The sequence below is a fragment of the Channa argus genome, chromosome 18, assembly GCF_033026475.1.
Source record: "Channa argus isolate prfri chromosome 18, Channa argus male v1.0, whole genome shotgun sequence".
Lineage (NCBI taxonomy): Eukaryota > Metazoa > Chordata > Actinopteri > Anabantiformes > Channidae > Channa > Channa argus.
This window is the reverse complement of record NC_090214.1, coordinates 6,866,788-6,890,867: the sequence shown is the minus strand read 5'-3', so window position 1 is coordinate 6,890,867 and position 24,080 is coordinate 6,866,788. Positions and strand designations below refer to the sequence as shown.

Here is a 24,080-nt window from a genome sequence, read left to right as displayed (position 1 = left end):
TTTTCAAATACAGATACTCTCTCCCTCAACTCCTTTTTTCTTAACCTCTGTACTTTTCTGGTAATTCATTTTATATTCTATTCACTCAGATCCTTTCCTTCCCTGTTATGATAATGGCAGAGAATAGTCAATGTTTAATAAATGGCTGGCAGCTGGATAGAGGTTCAGAAATATACTTGTGACTGGGAACATGGGAGGTTCATCTACAATTTGCTCACACATCACTGTGTTCCAGAGGAGCTCAGCTCAATGTGCAAACACTAAGGCACAGATTTATTTTGGCCATCCTTCTGTTCATTTGCATACTGTATGTGTTGTGCAGATGTTGGTTTCCCTGAATAAACTGTGCACAGCAACACCTCAGTTTCTGGTTCATTTGGCTCTGGAAGGGAAAGCAAAGCTGTAAGTAGCTGCCTAGGCAATCTTTCCTACTCACCTCCTCTCACACTGCTTTCACCCCTTTGTCCTGCTGCTCCTATACCCATTCCCAAGCTACAGGTTTGCACAACTTCTCTTTATTCCGATTTAGATGTGAAATGTACGTATATTCAAAGTGGAGAAAGTGGATAGAGAGCAGAGGAAGTGACATGACCAGTCCACTGGACAAGGCGCTGCTTTCTGATATATATGAAATAACACAGTCCTGATGAAACCAGCACAATAACAAGTTGTCAGTAGCTGCTGGCCAAAGTGGGAACCATGTGGAGAATCTTGAAATGGGCTTCTATGCCATTGTGGGCCTTATGAGAAAGTGAATCAAAGCAAGTGAAAGGAGACCCAAGTCCAAGCTGAGAAGTAAGACTCTAGAGACAAGGAAGACAGAGGCAAATTATACAGGGCAGGACTAGTGTGAATGAGGGCTCCATGCACCACAGCCCACAGCCCTTAAGACTGCCTTGAGTGACTGCAAAGACACTAGATTGTTCTGTCTAGGTTCTCTATTTTAGAGTACGAGTTCTCCATATTCCCCTGACTACGAAGCACAAAAACTAATATTCATGTTATTTCCCCACACACTGTTTGGAAGTTTTCAGAGCGCTCAGTTAATTCTCTGCAGCCTACATTACGCTTCCCGTTTAACCATGCAAGAGGTGCAGCACTGCTCCATCACAAGGACCTATTGGACTAACTGGTAGCCATCTTCACCCACACAGAACCAATGGAGAGACGTCTCCGGGTCTTCTTTAACACCATTATTACTTTTTAAAATCTTTTTAAAGCCACCATGATTCATTTTTAATGTGGATGAATATTTCACTGCACACTACAAAAAAATAAAAAAATAAAGAGCCAGTAAGAAGCATAAGGAGTATGTGGTGAGAGAAAAAACATTGGGAGATATTGAGATGCAGAAACAGTCATCGCATTTTCCTTCCATGTGCCCAGTCTCCAGAGACTGATGCTTCACCAACTCATTGTCTGGTCTCTCGCAATCGAAGGACAGTGTGCAAGGATCCAGTCCTGTCATGTGATGTTGTGTCAGCTGTGATGTGCGTCAGGAAGCGCTGATTCACGATGGGTCTGTGGTGAGAATGGCGAGTGATGAGTCGTTACTGTAGGCGATGTCACAGAATGTTTGTCTCAAGCTCTGCGTTCTACCACCACAGCGCCTGGCATACATATGCGTATAAGTGATGTGAAGAGCCATTCATTGACAAGTAGGATGCTTAAAGAATCAGCCTAGACTGTAAATGAGACGCATAGAGTGACAACAATATGAGTGTGAAATGAGGCCACAGTACAGATATCAAACGAGCATGAGTTGCAGCCCCACAGATAACAGCTAGCAGGAAACAGAGAAAAAGCAGGAATGCTTCCTCAGCAGGCCTTTTCTCAATTATGTGCTGTTCAGCGAAGGCGATGACGGATTGTGTTTGACAAAAAAAAAACTTTTAGTGGACTCATAGTTTAGCTGAAAATGTATGGTCCAGAGAGTCATTAATCCATCTCAGAGCAGCAGCCCATCGAGCTCCTTCAGTGAAATGCGTGATCGAGCAATAGACAGAGCAGCAGCAGAGATAAAGCAGCAGAGCACAGATCTGATTAGGCTGCCGTCTCTGCACACTCCACTGGGATTAAGCACAACAGTTCCTTGTTAGACCTCCCTACTTTGTTCCATATACAGCACATTCGCCATTAGCAGAAAGAATAACGTGGGGGAAAACCTCACTCACTAATTAACACATTTCGGCACGGCCACACAATCACATTCACATATTAATGTGCAGCTTATGTGCTACTGGTGCTGGATAAATAACATCACATTCATCACGCATTTTTCTTCCTGTAATACAAGACCCTTAACCAGCCGAATAAATAAAACACTTATTTAAGAGATTTGGTTGGTACAAAATGTTCAAAATGTTACATTCTTTAGCCACAAGTATCTACATTTGCATGCTTAAAGTGTCATTAGCATTTTTACATAAGCTTTGCCCTGAAAGATGTCCTGCGTAACAAGAGAACAAAGCTCTGTTTCCAAACACACAAAGACACACTTAAACACAAGTATCATAATAGCTTTCCACTTTAACATATTAATGTGGTTTTTGTAAGACATTTATTTTTCTGAGTTTAAAAGAAATGTGCATACATTGCTTTCTTAAAAGTTAAAAATTCCTACTGACAAGTGCTGTGACAGAAAGTGGTGAGAGTGAAGCAAAACAATAAAGCTGCAGGTTTGACCTGGAGCCAAAAGGGGGGCATATGTTTTGTGATTTTGTAAGAAAAGAATTGCACATGAAAAGCTAAAACTTGTCGGGTTCGGAGTTAGTACATCAGCTGGCAGTTTGAATTTTTGAATCTCAAATTTGACAGCAAAGCCAAGCATATGGACTGGAAAACGCTGAGCTTTAAAATGCTAAAATGCCTTGTATTAGAGTGCAGGAGTTGATTGGAGACATCTATTTTGTGTTTTACCCATTGTAACTGTAAACTAATGATTAAAATAGCTTTAAAATAAGGTTCTGTTAAATTTGTTCTTGAAGATAAGTAGGTGAAGACAAGTATATGTGCATGCAAATCTTAAAATAATTTTCCTTTTCCAAACAAATTCTTATCCAAGCTTCTCAAGTAGATTGATGGTGTGTGGTGTGCTGAGCTGTGCTTTTCTTTCGGGACTAAGACTTCTTCAAGAAGCTTTCTAATTGATGGAATCTGTCCTGTCAGATTTTATGGCTTCTCCATCACTCACTCCTTTTCAGGCTCCACTTTATCTTTTTTTCCCCTCCAACACCTTTTTCTCTATTGCTGCCAAATTCTCTTTTTTAGACTCAGCTCAACTTGATCCTTGAAGAAAAGAAAATCTCCTGCCCTTTCAAAGAGGGAAAATCCTCTTGTCACACATGAAAGCAGCATGTCGACTTGACAGGTGATTGAGTGATAAGTCCTCATCTGACCATAAAACAGTGGTTTTGGGATGTGTAGTGCTACAGTAAATGAAAAGTAATAGTTTAGAAAAACACATTATGATACAGTACAGGGAGGAAAATTGTCACTTTTTCTGTCATTACTGTCCTCATCTGTATTTCCTACTCATCGCCTACTCGTCTTCACCACAGAGCTATCTCTGCTTCAAACTATTACATCTGAGCAGTAACCCTCACTATAATATTCTAATCTTTTAAGATGAAGCCGTGTTTTGTTTCTGAATTAATCTTTGTGGACCTCTTCTCCCTTTGCTCACACGCTTTTCAATTTCTAAATCTCAGATCTTTTCTCTCAGATCCTTTTGCTTTGCACATTCAATTCTCTTATCCTCAACTGTCTTTCTTCTTCTTCTGTTCCTTGATTGGGGAGGTTTGCATACACGGTATAAACAAATTACTGAGAGTAACCGGATTAGAATAACAGTTTGATTGAATCATTTATGTGGTTTACAGTAACTCAACTTCAGCAGTAACATCATTTGTTTGTTAATAAGGTTAACATTGAGGATGTGTTGTAGCTACAGGAAACAACTTATTAGCTCTGCAAAATAATAAATAATAAATGAGAGTAGGTGAGGGCGCAAAATCAAATCATTGAAAGTAATCAGTCTAAGGTGTATACGTGCCACATTTCAGAGCTCCAGTCCACAATTACAAAGACTGATGATGAATCTTGGCCTGTTAATTGGGTTACATTTTCTCAGCTTTATGACACAATGTGACATAACCTCTCTAAGGTGTCTAGATGAAAGTTTTAGTAATCAGACTGCTGCCTTAATCCTGTCATAATCAAATTATATTTGTGCGTGTAAGCAGTCTGAATGTCATCCCTCCTCCCTCTCTATACTGTTTTCTTTTTCACCTCCCTCTGAAAGATTTGCTTCTTCTCTTAATATCCCTGATTTCACCCCCATTTTGACATTTGCAACTAAGAGACAGGGATTTCAATTTCATAGCAATTCACACTTTTCTTTTTGCCTTTCGTTGCCCTCCTGTAAAGTGTGAAATCCTGTTTGTTAATTGATTTCAATTTAAATCTCAGAGCTGAATGATTATGCAGTAACTCTGCGTGTTTGTGTGTGTGTGTGCTTGACACTGTATTATTATGTGCATCTGTGTGTGTAAAACAGAGATAAGGAGAGTAGACGAGGAGGGAGAAAACAAAGTGAGCACACTGGGTGCAAAGCTTCAGTCTGTGTAGTTGTTCACTTCATTAAATTTAAGGGAGAGCGTGAGAGTGTGTGTGTGATAAAGTCTTAATAAATCACTTGTAGCTGTGTTCACTGATCAAACCTACAGTATTTGTGCAATAAGTGCCCATATTCAGTGTGCTGCCACACAGAGCAGAACGACAATCCTACTAAGCCATAAAACTGAATTCCCATCACTGACCTGATTCACAATGACAGCATGGTGCACAACTGTGCACTGAGACACATACTGTGCTCTTGGTGTTCATGTGTTAAACAATGATAAATATGCAGAAATTCACACACCTGTAGATGATGCAGGCACAGTCCCTGCAGGTTCCACAGTTCTCAATGTCCTGTCCAGTTCTGTAGGAATGTCTTCTGTTGAAAAGCACAGAGATGACATATCAGGGATAAAAGAGTGATGTTTTATGTGTGTGTGTGTGTGTGTGTGTGTTGAGACCACAAAGACATATTTGGGTTTTCTTCTCTGTTGTTGAGCTGAATTTCTGGCACCCACATGGCTGCAAATGTACCAATCTCCTCTCTGAAATCACCCCTGATAATTTTTTAATGAACGACACTCTTTCCAACAGGCTCAGACTGTTACGTAAACCATGAGTCACTATATCACTCCAGGCATAAAATAATGCTTATGAGGTAAAAGTCAAGTCTGCAGGCTGTACACTTTGGGCCATCACTCCTTTCTCATACGGGGACACGAAAGATATGCCACTTTATTAGAGACAAGGCCGGGCAGTGGCATGTTCTAATGTCTGAAAAGTATAGTGTTGGCATTAGTGTTATTTGGATTATGCTGCTCAGATATCAGTCAAGTCTTTCCATGGATTCGTAGACACACATCCATCCGTGTCTATCGTTTCCTAGCCAAGGATTTTCTCGTTCCCACATCATGTACTATTTTGGTGTGATAAGGCGGGAGAAATTACTAAGCAGCTTATAATGTAGGAAGCAGATTAATTAAAGACTTGATGAGAATTGTAAAGGGTTTACACTAAGAGGCGTGGAGCATCTGAAACCACCAACATGATGACAGCCAAATGCTGATTTCTATCTATCCCTGCCTGCTGCATATATGCATGAAGAAAAAGCTGGTGTAAAATAGGTGCAACCAATCTCCCAAAAGTGCCCCTGTGGTCTGACATGACATAAATTCTTTAGCATATCAGAAGTTGAGCCTTGCACGACTGACAAGACACTTCATAAAAATAACGATAGATGCAACTCTGCTTTCGGTCTTGCTTTCAAACTCTCTCTAGCTTTGCTCACCCTGCTGTTTTACCCCTTTGGTCTCTCTAGCCTTCTCATTCTTACCAAATTTACACTGTGTTCTGTCCACACAGCTTTGATGCCAAAGTATTTACAATGCTGGGATTGGCTATAAATAGAGAGGCTGCATCACAGCACAGCTTAGACACAGCAACCATCTATCTGTAATATTCACAGCACATGATGCAGGGAGGTTATTACAGCCGGGTTGTTGATATTCCCTTTTGGTGAAGAATAATCTGCCTACAGCAACCCCCTTGTCTACTCCATTCCAGGAAAGAAGAGACATCTCTTACTGCAAAACTACAATCACATTATCAAGTCTGCCCCTCATTTGTGTGTGTGTGTGTGTGTGAAGAGAATCAGAATCTTACTACAGGACAATTAGAAGTCTGGTAATAAAACAACATTCACTTAGGCTACATGCTGACATTTGCTTTCCAGGTCTCGAAAATACCAGGCACTCATAGTTTTCATGAGTCTACTGTTGGTTCATTCTGCTCACCTTTCCCTTTTTTCATCCATCCAACCATCCACCTATCCATGCATCCATCCGTATTGAAATTAAGTTAAGAGAAGAGAGGTCACAGATTACCAGATGGCTTCCCCACTAAATATGGCCCTGGGCTGAGAGCCTGTGTTGACCCTGGGTTTACAGCTCCATTAGCCTGAGGCTTCCAGTTGTTTCATATTTATAACTCCCAATGTGGGATAGCTCATCTTTTGGCCAAGGGCTTTCACACTACATTTAAACCCAGGCAAACCCCTTTTAAAACCCTTGATTTAACCTTCGGTAATGCATCATTTCACACTTCTGTTAACATTACCTTTGAACACCATCTTCCACTGCAAAGAACAATATTGTTGTACTGATTCATCTTCACTTCAATGTGCAAATGTAGAAAAATGAATACCTAGACGATTTTTTAACCTTTACCTTTTGAATGTAATGTGTGGTTTATGTTGACACAGGAATAATCTAACCCAAGTTAACATATGAAACCTGCAAACCAAACCAAGAACCAGACGAGAGATATTGCGGTTTGAAATTGGAACATCGCCACATCATTTAAGTGAAGATGAAACTTTCCTTGTCCTCATGACATGGTTGCTCTGTAACTACATTGTATGTAAGGAGCCCTTAAAGATAGTAACTCTGTGCGCCGATTTTCAAATGTGTCAGTTCTTGCAAGTTGTGAACATCGGCCAAGAATTGAAGCACACAACCGTCTGCTTTGGTGTACTGGCAAGACAATGAAATACCACTAAACTACTTTAAGTAGTGATTCCATAAGTTTTAAAGGATATCAGTAGCCTTCAAAATCTAAACACTGAAGGGCAGTTCAGAATACTAATATGACACTATGAGTTTTTTTTATAATACTTGAAGGCAATACAGCAGCAATCATTTTATCTTGTCTTGTGACAACTGCAACATAAAAAGAAGAAATACTGTATTCAAGTCACAAAGTATTCAGCAAGACATACCTAATTGGCCATTGGAGAACCTCTTTAGTTGTTGCTGCATTGTGCATTGGCAAATTTTGCTTTAAAAGTTTCTGTCAGATGATAAAGCAAATATTTCCTTTAGCCATCAACATCTTCACTCCTGCTGTATAAACAGTATAACCTCATTTAAATATATTTTTTTCCCAGGTTACTTTGTTGTAAGAATAAACATGGCCTTAGTGTGAAACAAATTAATCTCGCCTTTCTAGAGATGTAAGAGTTTAGGTTAGCCCAGGGCTAATTACAGTAAATGTAAGAGTGAAGACTTTAGAGAAACTAATGTCAGCAGTTATCTCACAATAATAGGGTAGGCATGCCACAGTATAATGTTAGTGCTGTATAATGTAACCCAAATGCTACAACTTGACAAAGGTCTAATTGAGTTCAAAACACTGTTGATTAAAATAAATGTAAAAGTAATAAGTAAGTTTTACTGTAAATTATAAATAGCAATGTAAACAAATTCCTCACCCATCTCTTTCTGCCTCCTTTTTCTCAAGGTCTTGAATGACATCCAGCAGGACCTTAATGGTGTTCTGGCTGGTCTCCAGGACCCCTTCCAAGCTGTGGAGCTGGTTCTGCAGGCTACGAATATCATGAAGGGGTCCATTGGGACTCAGGAGCTTTTCTGTCACTCTGGATGGGTCCAATTTACACCTGGCCCCAGACACCAATCCTCCCAGAATTTCCTGGACCTGTCTTAGTGTGTCAGCTTGGGTGGCAGTCAGGGGCCCCGCAGTAGGCTGCTCACCAGAAACAGAGCACCCCCTGGCTCCAGAGCAACCCTGCTGGTTTGGAGGGATTGGATGTTGGAGGTTTGGGGTGTTGGGCCTGGCGCTGGCTCCTGAGCAAAGCATTTTGTGTAGAGCCCCTAGCTGAGCCTGGGCTGAGCTGAGACAGCTGGGCTTAAAACAGGCCTTGGCAGGAGAGAAGGAGGAGGGTTGCTTCTCTCCCTTCATCACAGTAACTGGGGGGGTTTGAGCTCTGTGCTTCAGAGAGCTGGCTCTGTCAGAGAGTTTGGGTGAGTCCGTGCATTTTTTATCTTCCTCTTTCTCCTTCTCACTGTCCTTATCTTTCTCGTTGACCTTGCCATCTGTCCTGAGCATGGGTGTTCGGATAGCAGGACCTGGTGGATCATTTCCCTTTTTGCGAGGTGTGTAAGGTGGCGGTGGTGGGGGAGGAGGTGGAAGTCGAATGCCCCTCTTATCCTGAGCGTTGCAGGGGGCCTGAGAGGGAGGTGTGTATGGTGGTGCAGCACGAAATGTGGAAGAGTACAAAGGAACAGCTTTAGTTGGAGTTGCACACGGCTGTGCATTTGAAAGGGTGGAAACATACGTTTTCACAAGTGGAGGTGGAGAAGTGCAAGATTTTAGTTTTGGAACGGGGGAGGTGTAGGGGGCTATGCCTGTGTTGGCAGAGGAGGTATTCTCCAGACCTTTACATGGGATGTTACAATGAGTTACAGTTTGTATGAGAGTCGCATAAGAAGGTGAAGTAGAATTTGAGTGAGCTGCATGAGGATCAGCTGGATGTGTGCTAGTGTAATATGATATAGAGGTGCAAGACAGGGCAGTTTGAGTTACAAACGTACAGGGCGTTATAGTTATAGGAGGTGCGGCATTTGGTGAATTACATGATAGTGTGTTTGTTATATTTGGGGCAGTGGTTGGATGTCTGATGTCAGAGGGGGCTATGTTTGAGGTTATAATTGGGGTGGGAGTAGAACAGGTTAAAAGAGTGGATGATGCTATAACTGAGTTAGGAGATGTACAGTTTCGAATGGGGCCTGGGGGGGCAACTGAGGAAGGACTGCAGCAGACAACAGCTGTGCTGGGTGTTGTTGGTGGTGATACAACGGTATAATAGGGGACAGAGTGTTGCACAGTAGATGCTGAAGTGGAGCAAGGAATGGAAAGTGCTGTAGGTGGTGGTGGAGTGATGGCTGCTGTGGAGCAAGGTGGCTCAGTGCCATGATCAGGGTTTTGTGTTGGTGTATTTGTGGGAGGGGGAGAAGTACAGTAAGGCACAGTAGTTATTTTGGTGGAGGGAGAGTCATGAGTCGTGTTTAGGGATACATGACTCTCAGACTGTATTTGCACTGGGTTGGGTGAAACCACTGGTTGAGGGGAAGCACAGGGGCTGTAAGTTTGTATCTGTGTAGTGCAAGGTCGATTATTTTTGGGCAAGTGACAGGGAGCGTCTGTTTGTATTTGAGTGGTGCACTGTTCATCATTTGGAGGTAGGGTTGGACATGAGTTGACAATTTGGATTGTGCATTGTTGGTTACTCAAAGGGTGAGACTGATGTTGACTCTCAGTTTGACTTTGAGTGGTGCAAAACTTAGAATTTTGAGCCTGTGGTGGGCTCTCAGTTTGGACTTGAGTGGTACAGAATTTGGTACTTGAAGATGGTGAGAATGCACTGCGGCTTTCAGTCTGAGTGGGAGTGGTGCAGTAATGCACTTCCTTTCCAGGATCACTTGTTGTCCTGTTCAGCCGCTTTCTTCTCCTCACCACTGAGGGAGTGCTGCTTCCCTGACGCTTGGGGCCATCTCTGCTAGATACTGAGGAACAGTGACATGGCTCAGTGTTGTGAAGGACTGAAGGAGGGCAGCTGTGCCTTGAGTTTTTTACCACACTAACAGCTGATTTAACTTCTGTCCTAGAGGTTTTAGACCTCCGTTCCACCACAGTATGATCCCCAGATCCAGCAGGACCGTTTTGATCCCTGCACCCTGACACTAGCACGTGGTTGTGCATAAGGTACTCATCTTGAGAGTCATGTTCATCATCCCCATCCACACCAACTGAGTCCCTGAGGCTGTGGCTACGTGTGGAAGAGAGAGACTGGGGCTTTTTCGGACATGGGGATGTCTGGATGGCTGTGCTGGTGCTCGTGCTGGGCTTGCGTGTCATTGGCAAGGTTAGAGAGTTAGTTGGCGGTGGTGCCCAGCATCGACGTGTTGGACCTGGTGTTAATGGATGAGGAGGGGCCCTGGCTAAGAAAGCAGCCACAACCTCTATAGTACTTGCCATATCCCCACGGACAGCCCCAACAACGGAGGTTTGGCCTGGTAAACCGTCAGTCCGTGGCCCATCCCTCTCTCTCCACGGTTGAGGGGACCTGCTGCTCTGTTTACGAAGAGGATGTGGGCTGTCACAATCTGTGGCAGGCCTTTGATGGCTATTGTTTTCTCCTGTTGCACTGTTGCCACTACTGCTGCTGCCATCCTCCAAGTCTTTAAAGCGGACCTGGTGTGTGCGGTTGCGGCGCCGCTTGAGACGGCTCTCAATATCTGGGGAATCTCGATTGAGCAGCACAGAGCGCACAGTCATTGTCCCAGGCAACTTGTCTGCCAAGGTGTTCTTGCTGTTGGTTTGGCCTGTGAGCAAGTGGTTGGGCTCTTTGCTCACCATTTCTTTTGTCTCTCTCGCTGACCCAACATCCACAGACTTGAGGATACAAGGATACAAGAATACAACATCAAACTGCAGGCAGTCTGATGCTACAAAGGCCTAGATGTGTGTCTCAGCAAGAAAAGGAAAGTGAAGTCTCCTTTCCTAGGTAATAATTATAACAGTGAAAGATCTGTACAACTGATTGAGTTCCAGTTTCATCACAGCGCAGACAGAGCTAGTGATAATCAAGCTCTCTTTATAAAACAGCTGCTCAAGTTGTTTAAGGTTAATACACTAATAACTGCCTTTGCAACTACGATTGTCCAAAATAAAGGATGTATTACCATATTCACAGTTCAAAGTGTGGTAATGTTAAGCACAGCAAACGTGATCAGTGTGGTAAATGTTAACCCAAGGAAGCTTGTGAGTATTGACTTGTATGCCTCTACAAAAATATATGCAGCATCAAATATTGTTTAAAATAAGCATGTTAGATGTCCATTCTTTCCATGTCCTCTGAAGTTGTTTACATCTTATTCCCATTTCTTTTGAACTGTAGAGGGAGATGAGCTTTTGACGAGGAGTTAAAAGTAAATAACAACTTAAGAAGGGAACGCAGCTGGTCCCCCCTTTCTGTGTCCATCACATTGGCGTGTCTACTTGGTGGCCCCTGCTGCTCTGTTCCTGTTGGTTTCAACTTTTTTTCTCCCCACCTTCCTTTTGATTTTAGCACCCCTCTCCCTTTGTTTCTTTCTTTCTCAGCTCTTCTCTCAGTGACTCATTCTCTCATGGTTGAAGACAGCGTGAGCTTCTAAAGAAAGCACAAAGAGAAAGACAGAGAGAAGACAAGAGGAGTAAGACACTGTAATTGTTTCCATATTCTTGCATTTCCATTGAAAAACAGTACTTGTTCCACATGATAATGAAGAAGACATAAGATAAGCAGCTTTTTTAAAAATGCATGAGTGGGGTCAGCAAAGAATGAAAAACAAAGATGTGAACTCAGAAAAAGTTATGAGAAGATGGAGGTGTCTAGGAAAATGACAAGGCACATTAGGTAAATCATTGGCAATAGAGACAAATCCACCCAAAAGAAGACAAAGGAAATTCATTAAGGCTCATTCTTGTTGGCTAAAGTGGGTACTTTACTTTATGTCTATTTAATATTCCTCTCTCTAGGATCAGCCTTTTGTTATATGCATAATTATAACTAAAGTTGTATTGCATTAGCAGGAGCAGTAGAACTGGTGGTGTTCAGTATCTTTCCTGCTCACGTGCACACAGTGTGATTGTTATCTTATGTTTCATATGCGTGTCTTACAGATTTTTCTTTTCCTCCTTGTTTAACAGTCTGTGGCCCTGTTATCAGTCCTTGATGATCTGCCATGGTGACATCCTTTCTGATTCATCTGGTCACTGTGTGACAGTCTGCCCGCCATGCTGCAGTTAGTAGTATGTTCTCGTCATTTTGATTCTGTGGTGTGTTGTTGACGATCTATGGCCTTGATACATATACATATATATATCGCTTTTATTTCCTGTCTGTGCCGCTGGCATTCAGGCGTGATGCTTTTGTTTGCCTTACACAATCTATGGATCTGTGCCTTGTTATCTCTTTGTGATAGCCTCTGACACTGACAGACCCGGGCTAATTCTGTGTGCGAGTGCGACTGGCCGTTACTCTCTTCCCCCCTCTCTTCTGTGGGAGGGGTAATTAGTGACTCCTTCACAGCTCCCAGGTTATTTAGGGAGAGAGATACCCGAGGGGCTGCCACTTTTATTTACATCCACTGTTTTTTCTCTCTTTCTTTCTCCGGCACAGAAGTCGAGGGGTCTTTGTCACAACCGCGTTTCCCCCGTCAACCCCTTTAAAAACATGGTTATTAGGATTAATTATGATTAAAGTCACAGCAGACAGAGGCTTGAGGGGAAATATCAGCCATAGATTTAGAAACAACACATGGGATTCCTTCTCATTTTACTTTCCTCATTACAGTCGTGTATACAGATGAGCTGCATAGCAATGATTCACACAGAAGACTAAATCACTCTCGGTTATGCTGCACGTTCATTCAGGGTTGGAAGAATGGCTTCTGCACAAGAGAAGAGAAAAAGCAGAAGCAAAAGTATGTCTGTAGCATTACTGACCTGTTTTGATCTACACTGTCCATTTCACCTTGATGGTGACTTTTTTAAATTCTCCCTGGATAAAACTGTGTTTCCCCTCCTATTTTTCATTAATATCCCATTTCACTCTGGTCGTCAGTCTTCCTACCCATCTCTCTAAAATGCACTCTACTTTCGACCTTCACCCTGACAAATTTTCCTCCACCAGTCACAGGACCATTATCCTTACTCTTTCTATGGGATGTCATCCTGATCCTGCCTTCTTTATATCTTTCTATCTGGCCCCACTCCCTTTTTCTTGTCACTTCTTGCACTCGCATCTTTCTTCCTTCTTTCACCGCCACAATCAGATTTTTGCCACAACTTCTTCATGTTCTATGTCACTTCCTCTCAACAGTTTCCCCCTCCCTCTGGGATCAAAATTTATGCTGACAGTTTAATGAATCTAGAACCCCTTAATGTTGCATGGGCTTACTCTTGTGGTTTCGTCCAGGCCTGTTCCCACATGTGACATTTTCATGTTGAGCTTTATTGGCAGACACGAGATAAATCACCAGGCAGTACGAGAGAGGTGTGCAACGGCATAATGCCAGCAAGGGTCATAACTCTGGAGTTATTATTTAAGATTTACTACAGCCTGCTTGCAAGCTGCCTACCTCTGGCTTTACGGTGAATATAGGCTCCTATCCTCTTTTCGTGTGTGTGTGTGTGTGTGGTTTTATGGCTATGTGTGCAATGATAATACTGCTATGGTCACAACAGATCTCCCTGTGGTAAGCCATGCTGATTCCAAGAAACATATTTGATGCATTCAAAATACAAGCAAGCAAGTCTCTGGTTGTGTAGATCTAATAATATTCTCAGCCTGAGTCTTTTAGGGATGTTCAAAATTGCATCCATGCCAATAACACACCTTTGGGTCTCACTGTGCTGAGGAGATGGAAGGTGCTGGGGATTGAATTGTTATGTAAAGGCATGTCAGATTGAATAGTCTAGGCATGCTTAAATTTGTCACACAGGACTGAGATGAAGAGGAGGCAGAGAGAGGAAGAGGAAGGAGAGGAGGTAGACATGCTTGGTTATATTTAGAGATGCTATGAGACACAGCAAACTGAGAGGAGTAGGAATCTGAATAAGTAGAAGGAAGAAGAGGTGGGGGAAGACAGACAGGCAGAGATAGGGGGGCAGGGACCAAAGCAGGAGGGAACAACCCCTGGCAGCAGAGGAAATGTCATGGTTAGGGTTCAGTGAAGTGGTAAATCAGAAGCATCAGCGTGTCAGAGCATTTAAGGGAGAGCTAGAGAGGAACTAAGAAAAGCTATATGATCGGTTATTGGTCCCGTGAATTCAAAGAATAGTAAGAGTTATACCTGCGCTCTGTCAGAAGAATTTACCAAACAGTCAGCTCACAAAACAGATGCAAAGGGCACAAGCCTTCGTAGTGTCTGTATTCTACATTTACATCTTTTTGAAAGATATGAATGTATGAATCATAGCACAGCATAACAATGTGTCAAACAGGGGGATATTTGGTTTGATTTGATATATTAAAATCAGCAAATGCAATAAAAATGCAGAAAAAGGACTTTGTGGACACAACAATTTATATGCGACCAGATCTAAATGCACATTGAAGCAACGCTAAAGAGCCAACAACAACCAAAGATTACACAACTTTAACAATTTATTTTTAGAAAAGAGGAAATATGTGAAGTTCAACCTGTAAGAAAGGAAAGTAAAGGCATCATGTGCCCTTCAGTGAAGAGCTGCACACAGTGTTACTGATGTATCTGCCTCTGACTGATGAAATCTTAAGCTTAATCATCAAATTACAACCCCAATTCCAAAAAAATCTAAAATAAAAACAGAATGCAACGATTTGCAAATCTCATCAACCCATATTTTATTCACAATATACATAACATAAAGAACATCAGATGTTGAGACTGAGACATTTTACCATTTCATGGAAAACATTAGCTCATTTTGAATTTGATGCCAGCAACAGTGAGGAGACCAGTTGCTGGACTTTTAAGAAAGGAATTTCCCATTTTTGTCTGATGCAGGATTCTAGCAGCTCAACAGTCCCGGGCCTTTGTTGCTGGATTTTTTGTTTTATGTTCTCTGTTAATGAAAAGTCTGGACTGCAGGCAGGCCAGTTCAGCACCCAGACTCTTCTCCTCCACAGCCATGGTATTGTGATGGATGTAGTATGTGGTTTGAGCATTGTCTTGCTGAAATATGCAAGTCCTTCCCTGAAAGAGACTTGTGTGAATGGGAGCATATGTTGCTCTAAAACCTCTATGTACTTTTCAGCATTGATGGTGTTTTTCCAGATGTGTGAGCTGCCCACACCATTAGCACTAATACATCCCAATACCATTGGAGATGCAGGTTTTGAACTGTCTGCAGATAACAAACTGGATAGTCCCTCTCCTCTTTAGTCTGCAGAACAGGGCATCCATGGTTTCCAAAAACAATTTCAAATTTTGATTCATCTGACCACAGAACAGTTTGTCATTTTGCCTCAGACTACTTTTAATGAGTTTGGCCCAGAGAACAGAGCAGCATTTCTGCATTGTGTTCACATATGACTTCTTCTTTGCTTTAACTAACATTTGTGGATTGCACAGTGAACTGTTCACAGACAGCGATTTCTGGAAGTGCAGTGATGTCCTTCAGCCTTTTCCCTTTTTTGAGATGTGTTGCTGCCATCAAATTCAAAATGAGCTAATATTTTCCATGAATTGATTTCAACATCTGATATGTTGTTGATGTTCTATTATGAAAAAATACTTTTTTGGAATTAGGGTTGTAAATCACACAAAACAACTAATTAAATTACAATTCTTGATTTATTATAGATCTAAGACAATACAGTAAAAACAACCATTTTAAAGTCAGACACCTGGGTGTCAGTGGCAGGATGAAAATGCTGGTTTATTTTTTTAGAATTGAATAAGGGCATTCGATTTGCCTCGTCACAGTCAGCCATCACATCGAGCCACAAGGCACTAGCTGCAGCAGAAGTTTTACATAATCAACCTTTACAAACCGAGACCTAGAAGTTTCCAGCCTATTTTCATTAAAACAACATCATTGTGTCACCATCATGAATGGGCATTGCCTGTAAAGGCCAACTATTACACAAAAAACTGCACATTGGTAATCACATAATAGTCCACAGTTACTGTTTAATGTCTCGCTTGTTCTGTGTGGACACCAAACAGCTGTTAAAGAACTTGACGCTAACTTCTCTCTTGTCTGTGCATCAGTTTCCTGCTTTTTCCTGCAGAAGAACATGTATTTGAAGCTTTAGTCATCAACAACAGAAAGGACAGCACAATTAGTGTCACTGGTGAACATAATGAAGCATGTAGCAGCTAGAGTCAGATATTTCCCTCAGGAGTTAGTGCAGGGCACAACAACTAAAACGAGAATGAATACTAGACATTAATCACGTGGAGACAAACACAATTCCCAATGAATCATATTGTTTCTGTGTATTTGCTGGGTGTGGAAATGAATGGCCTTGTTTCCTAACAAGTTCCTTCTACCAGCTTAAAAGTGGCCAAAAACAGTTAGATTTAGTATTGTGTTGGTAGATTAGCATGTATGCTTTAATCCAAATCTATAACTATTTAAAACGATTTCTTTATTAACTGCAATTTCCCATTATCTGTTTGGTTTATTGAAAAAAAAAAACAGTGTCAGTCATGTGACACTAGATGTCTAGGTGGCTCAAGAGATGCTTCTAGCTTAATAAAACCTGCACTATTCACTGGCAAAGTTTGTGCAGCGGTGGTTTTATTTTGTTCATAAAAAGGAAATGAGACTAAAATGTCTTGTTTTTGTCAGTATTTCTTCTATTAATATAACAGCCGGGGATTCAAAACATTTCAAGGTTAAACATCACTCGCACAGTCACAACAACAGACAAATGTTAGCTTGCAGAGTCACTGGCCAGCTCATTACTAAAGAGAACAGTGCGGCCACCTTATTGTTCCAGTTTCCTTGAAGGATGGCCAGATGACTTCTAATGTTTAGAGTGTGAATGCCAGGAATGATTTGTTCCATCTGTCCTCTTCTGACCAAAATCCTCTGCCTAATATGAAATCCCTATATGTAGGCCAGTGGATTGTGATGAACATACTTAGCCAACTGTGAACAAATTTGAGGATGTTTGGGTATCTGTGTAAGAAAGCCAGAGTAAACATTGTTCTATTTCTTGCCTCATTCTGCACTATAATTGTTTCACCGGCTGGTTAGTTCTTCTATGCTCCAGCATTTGTGTGTCTCTTGTGCCACTGGTTTTAGAGATGTTAAACGATCTAAAGAAAATGGAACAGGTGGCATGATAGACATGTCCAGTGCACAGCAGCATGTAGGTACATGCAACGCTGTCTGCTCCCTGGGGCTTACTCTCTGCTGGGCTGTCGTGCTGCAGCATCCCTGTCCAACCTAATGTCCCAGGAGTACATCATAGCGTGTTACCTATAAAGTCAAATCGCTGTCAGTCCAGCTAAAACACCTGGCCAGCAGACAAACAGATTCTCAGAGCTTGGAAAAAGAGAAGTAAAAGAAAAAGAGAGGAGTACATTAACTTCTGATGCATGAAGGGAGAATATTAAGTAGACATCAGATTTCTAAGCAATTTGAGAAAAGGATTAAGTGGTGGGTAAAAAAGAGAAAGTTAGGAGATAGAGATAGCTGTCCCCTTAAAAGACAGATGAGATAAAACTGAAAGATACGCTAAGGTGGAGCAGCAGGACTCAGAGAAAAGCGTTGTGTGATGACAGACAGGATTAACAGCACAGCGTTTCCTCACATAGCAAATGTGTGTGTGCAAATGTGCACCTGTGCATGGCCAGTGCATGCATAATGGTGTGCACACAAGCATGACCGAGTGCACGTGCAATTACATTTGCATCACGCATGTAAATGACATGATTACTACAGGGTAAGGTAATTGAATATAACATACAGAACATAAAGAATGTGCAAAGTAAAACAAAGTATTACTAATGTTACAGCATGTATTAATTTCACACATCACTTAAAGGACTCTGCAAAATTAAATGGTCATATTGCAAGAACCGCATTGGACCTTACACACACACACACACACACACACACACACACACACACATGCACACGCACAAATCCATACAAATGGAATTCCCTCACTCAGTACCTCCTCCTCCTCAAACTTTCTGCGTACACCAACCCCCCCCCTCACAAACACACACACACACACAAGCATGCAGTCTTGCTCATGACAAATATGCAATGAAAGCACGCTGCTGGAATCTGCAAAGCTACCTCACTGACAGACCAATCTAAGCTCCTCACTCTTTAAAGCTTCTCGTAAAGCCGCACAATCTCAGAAAATAACTCCCACACCTGCAGTAAAGCAAATCCCAGTATCCAAACATGCACACGTACAATCCCATTTCGCTAGATTTCACACAGACACACAAACACAAGCACACTGTTAGCCCATGAACACACCCCCATTGTCAGAAAATATATGCACACACAGACACACACACACACACGCACCTGCCAAACACATAAACAAAATGCATGCATGCACGTGTGTGGACACACAGTGCCCCCTTTTCATTGTATAATTCAGTAGTATGTAAAAGAGTCAAAACAGTAATTGAAAGATACACTCTTAACACTCTACACTTTAAAATCTGTCCTCAGCTCTAATCTTTCTCACTTCGTTATTTCCATGGTGATGCTGAGTGAAGGCTGATTGCTGTACTATCTTCCATCAGGACACAGAACTGAGTCACACATACCACATCTCTCTCTTCCTTTTTCCCTGTGTTGTCTCTTTCTCCCACAAACGCTCGCTCCTCTTCTCTGCTATTCCTTCAGATCTCTTCCTCCCATTCTTCCATCCCCCTGGCATTCATGTTTGCTTTTATTCCCACCTCTCTACCACTGCTTGGTGAGGTTCACACCGTGTCTTTGCCTCTGTGTAGATGTCCATCTGCTCTTTTCTTTTCCTCCTCACCTCTTTCTATTCTCCTGTCTGGTTGTTTCTTCTTCTATCTCACCCTCCGCTTCTCCCGTGGATTCATGCCTTTCACGTGGGAACCTTTTTATCCATCCACAAGAGCTCTGAGCTTCGTTGTGCCTACCTAGCTCTCTGAGCGTGTGTGCTGTGAGTGGAAGTGAATGGACAGGAGGGGGAGCAAGAAGACAAGAGTGAGCAAACAGGCAGTTATGATCTCAGATGCTCTTCTCAGTTCGCCCTATCTCATTCCTTTTTCCTCTCTTCCCCTTTCTCTGTGCGCCTCTCCATCATGACCTCCTCTCTGTGTCGCCATGCAAGACCCTATATTTTTGTAAGCAAAGGGAGGGAGGCTGAGGGGGGAGTATGGGAGTAGAAGGCATAAGGAGGTGGAGCTAGTGAGTCGGTCTAATTAAAAAGCAGAGTATGTACAGCTGCAGAGAGTAAAGAGGGTGACAGTGAGAGGAGGAGAGGGGAGGAGAGAGGGGAGTTAAGAGATCCAGGGGGTGGAACCAAGAGGACAGGGAGGGATGAAGCAGTCAGTAGGGGGTGGAAATGAGGGGGGATGAGCTGGTTAGGGGGGCTGATGGTAGAGAGCAGCTAGTAGTGTGAGGTGGGGAAAAGGAAAAGCGCTGACAGGACACCAAGGTCAGCTGGAGAGGAATGCAGAAAGGTCATGCATAGAGAGCAGGAGGAAGATGGGGGGAGAGGAGGAGATAGGAACAGACAGGTAGAATTATTCTACAGATATCTCCAATATGAACGGGGGCAGAGCTGGGGAACCGTGACCAGCAGGATAATAGACACATGGACAATGGCCCTATGAAGCACAGGCAGCTCCACAGTCATTAAAGGTTAAACCGCTCCAGTGTTTTCAAGCATCTCTAAATTAACATCCGTAAGTGTTATGCATGCAAACACCAATCTAGATTACATTAATCATTTATTTTTTGCTTTGGTTGTCCCCTGGCTGAAGTTTTGAGCTTAGGAACATGTTGTTTTTGTCAAGGCCTGATGACTATAGCAAATAGATTTTTTTTCTTTTTCATTCTTGTACATCAGCTCCTCATCACTGCACTGGCTGTATAGAACCCACTCTGTGCAACAGAGATAAAGTCTACACCTAAATGCCTTAAGGCCCGAGGCATCTCATCTTACTTTATCAGCTCTTATCTTGTCCTATCTCCCGTCTCTCTATCTGACTTGGATTAACATTCCAGTGAATCTAGTTTTTAATCTCTCAGATGTTCTACTTTTACACTTTCAGGCCCAATTTCTGGGAATTATGCTTTGAATGGATTTCAAATAAAAACATATAGAAACCGCCCAGTTATTTTCACAGAATTTACAGTAAGAGAAACTGATACATTAGAGGATATTATAGAATATATTGTACTTCTACACATTTGACAGAGTCAAATACCTTTCAAAATATTCCTTATACAGCACATGCACAACTTCATATGTAATCCAATGCAATGGCTGCAACTGTAATATTTGAATAAACAAACCTAGGAAATCTTATCTATTAAGAGTATGAAATATGGAAATAGTTGACATTTTGTTTACTATTCTTTCTTAACAAATAGTTATTAAAACAGTTCACAATTGTTTTGAATTGTACAGATGCTCCCCATAGAGGGAATACTGAGGATAATTTAGTATAGAGTAAATAATGTTAAATATAACTAACTGTAAAGTAATATAAAGATTTCGATCACTTTGTGTGATCGAAATAAATCTTTACAGGGTTTGACTAGACCCTTCACCACTCTCATGCACATGTGCAGATACAACAAACAGCCTAAATGCATTGACAATTTTGTGAAAATACTCTCTGTACAAAATTCAAATCTGTACAATAATTATTTCCAGGCGCATCGAGGTTTTGCTTTTAGCTCAATGCTAACGCCACATATTAAAAAGATATGGTATGCAACATTTCAAACATTACAGAAACATACTCCATAATATTTTTTTTTATTGTAGAAAGTCACAGCACTGCTGAGCCGTTTGCTTATCAACGTTTCTGAGCGAGGCTCACTCTTCTATCCAACCAAAGAACAGCAACAATTTCTCCGTTATTGTTTTACATCATTGTCACTTATTGTAGACAACTACCTGAAGGGCTGTGCAGAGTGAGGCAGAGCGTGAACAGCAAAGCAAAGCAATACCAGAGCTTTGGGAAGGTGAGAGCTGGGCACAGCAGAGAGGACTGAGTCAGAGTTTCGCTTAAGCTGCACAATGTAGCTCAGTAGCATGTTAGAATGCTAATGTTTTCATGTACACTACCCTCACAAAGTTAGCTGCAACATTTGGTGGAGACCAAATCTGAGTAAATTTTCAACTTACATTTGGCAGGCAGATAGAAACATGACATCAAGTTACTGCTGATGTTGTTTCGTAAAGCTAAAACAAGCTACAACTGTTTGCTATATGATATCTGCCAAAAAAAAAGCTTATTGCCTACAGCTTTTGAAAACAATGGACAAACAAAAACTAATAAACTAAAACTAATCCAAATATTTCAGGATCAATCACAGAATCTGCACCTGTAATTGCACTGAAGCAGAAGTATGCATTAGCTGGATTTTTGTGTTGAAAGACCTGTGATGTTAGAAACAGGGCTTGCTTGTGTGTGCAGGAGACTGTCAGCGTGGCGAAGCAACAGATGGAGCAGTGGGGGATAATGAAAGGAGGACAGGCTCTGTGAGGCTTCTACCGGCCACAGGGAGGACCTTGAGTTTACAGACGACAAAGAGCTTCTGCTGGCAGTGTTTACAGGCGGTGTTCAGTTTATTGTCCATTATTTTTGATAATGTTTGAAGGACTTTACCCTCCCAGCTGTCCCACTGGGGATTATAGTGTGTTTGTGTGAAGGTCAAAGCACCTTGGGAGATCTAAAAAGCTGTTATTTTTAGATTTAGAAACTTTTGGGCCGTCTTTGTGAAGGCTAATAAATGAGCGTGACCTGTGCTGTTGATATCATTGACTTTCCTTGACAGAATTAAATAACTTATTTTTTATAATTAAAAACAATGTTTATCATAGCAGTTTTACCTCTACTGTGTTTACTGTTATTGTATGCTTATGGTATTGTCATTTAAACTGTAAAGTTATTTAATCTGTGTCATTGTATCATCGAAAATATGAAGATGGACACATTTTTAGCCATGTTCAAATCATGGCTCTCGGGGTTTCAATGTCATTGGATCATCCACTTTGACTGAATTATCTGCAAAACTATTTAAAGAAGAACCAGCTGACTTTGGTGATCACCTAAGTTCGGCTGTAGTGCCACCATGTTTTTGACCAAAATGTCTTGTTAATATTGAATGGGTTAAAATTATATTGACAGACATACGATAAAAAACGTTTGGTGATCCTCTGCCTTTAAATGTAATGCCACAAAAGGTCAAATTTTAGTATGTCAAATAGTATGGTCCTAAATAACTGCTACACTTTTTTTGCTGCACTTTTTACCTGTTAAAATGCTAAACTAGCATATCATCATGACAAAATCGCTATGCAACATTAACCGCACAGCAGCTTTGTGCTTACATATCCCTACAAATTAAAGGGATAGTTTGGGATCTTTAAAGCTGGTCTTAATAGAAACTGGAGTGATTTGTACACATATATAATAAGCTTGCTTGGTAACACTTTTCATATTTTTTACAATTTCTGCAAATAGTTAAGAGGGCTATGCCGTACATCCTTTTTTATTCCCCTAATAGTTCTGTTGACTGTTTTGGTGCAGGAAAACAAAAGTCAGGACTTGCGTAGTTGTTTTGGACTTTGGACAATTATGAATGTATTTAACTTGGAAGCATATTTCTAATGTGTAGATACAACAGCTGGAGTAATTTTGCAGTTTAAGGTTTTGGTACAAAAATAATTTGCTAAAGACAAATTAGTATACTGGTTATGCAGTCAATTTCTTTTAAATTTGCCGTTCATTCATCATTTCATTTAGTCATTTAGCAGACGCTTTTATCCAAAGAGACTCACAAGTGAGGTACAAGGCAAGCAAAAATCTAAGTCAAGTCGCTAAAAACAACCTCTAATTGTCCTAAAATTCAAAGGTGGACCAGATCCTGATCCTGAGCTATTCCTTTAACGCCATAAATATAGTCTCTTTTTCTTTCTGTACTTCGCCCTCTCTTTTTCTGGCTTTTTGTTATCCACATCAGTTGCCATCCTTTAGGGGTGAGCCCAGGACCTGTAATTATTATTTATCAAATTAATCCAAAGGCTCCCTGCATATAGCCAGGCAGATCATGTTTTCACAGTGCCCACATAGTCACCAAGAGAATACCATGAGTTCCACTGGCACCCATTAATCATCCTCCAAGTTGGAATAGCTACAGAAAAGAATTTTAAGTAGATCCTTTAATGTACCGTCGGATCAACTCATCAATCACAGCCTAATACGAGGTTGTAGAATAGAGGACATGTCTGATGGTGTGCTCTAACTGTAGCCATTACCTGAAAAGGTTTTATTATTTTGCTATCTCAGATTTAAGCGTGACAGATGAGCGGAGGTGGGCAGTCATTTGCTGGACTTGAGTACAGCTGGCATCTCCCTCTCTGATCTGAGCTGGGCCCAGGAACATCTTAAGTTCCCTTGATGGATGAGGGGACTTTTCCTACATTGTTTCTGGGCCGAATAATGACTTTCTGTGGCTGTCCTCTTGTCTGGAAACAAAGCTGGAGGTCAGAGTAGAAATGCTGCTTGGCACCATAATTTATGGCTGAGAAGATTGACTGTGAAAGTCGAAAGGTTTCTGGCTACTGTTCCGCACCAGAAGACATTAGCAATACATTGCATTATTTGGCTTTCTTGTCTTCCTCAAATAAGTCTTACAAAGTGATCTACAAAAAAGTTTAAAAGATCTAAACCAGCCGTATTTCAATCACTTTGGAGCTGTGTAGATTTTGAAGGATACTGGTAAACAACATTGCCCCAGGACATTATGCTCTTGGGTAGCTCTCTCCACCAGGTGGTGATATTGTTCTTAAAGTGTTTGCATTAAGTTGCTTACACATTTAATGCTGACTTTAACTTTGTTTAGTGTTCATTAATGGATCAGGGTGAAGGGGTAAGAAC

The 24,080-nt window shown here is 41.4% G+C and overlaps 1 protein-coding gene across 6 annotated transcripts in view; it reads right to left on the bottom strand.

Annotated features, from left to right (window-relative positions):
• LOC137104001 (mucin-2) overlaps positions 1-19,337 on the bottom strand; it is a 34,523-nt gene extending 15,186 nt beyond the window's left edge. Inside the window, exons 1-4 of one of the 6 annotated variants that reach the window (XM_067484792.1) lie at positions 18,753-19,337; positions 7,889-11,626; positions 4,925-4,999; positions 1,304-3,428 (exon numbers count right to left, since the gene is read on the bottom strand). In XM_067484792.1, the coding sequence (XP_067340893.1) occupies positions 3,317-3,428; positions 4,925-4,999; positions 7,889-10,833 (3,132 nt within the window). In that variant the 5' untranslated portion in view covers positions 10,834-11,626; positions 18,753-19,337 and the 3' untranslated portion in view covers positions 1,304-3,316. Of the gene's footprint in view, positions 1-1,303; positions 3,429-4,924; positions 5,000-7,888; positions 11,627-18,670 lie in introns of those variants that run through there. The other 5 variants (XM_067484793.1, XM_067484791.1, XM_067484789.1 and 2 more) reach the window with 5 other exon arrangements.
• Positions 19,338-24,080: the final 4,743 nt, after the last annotated feature.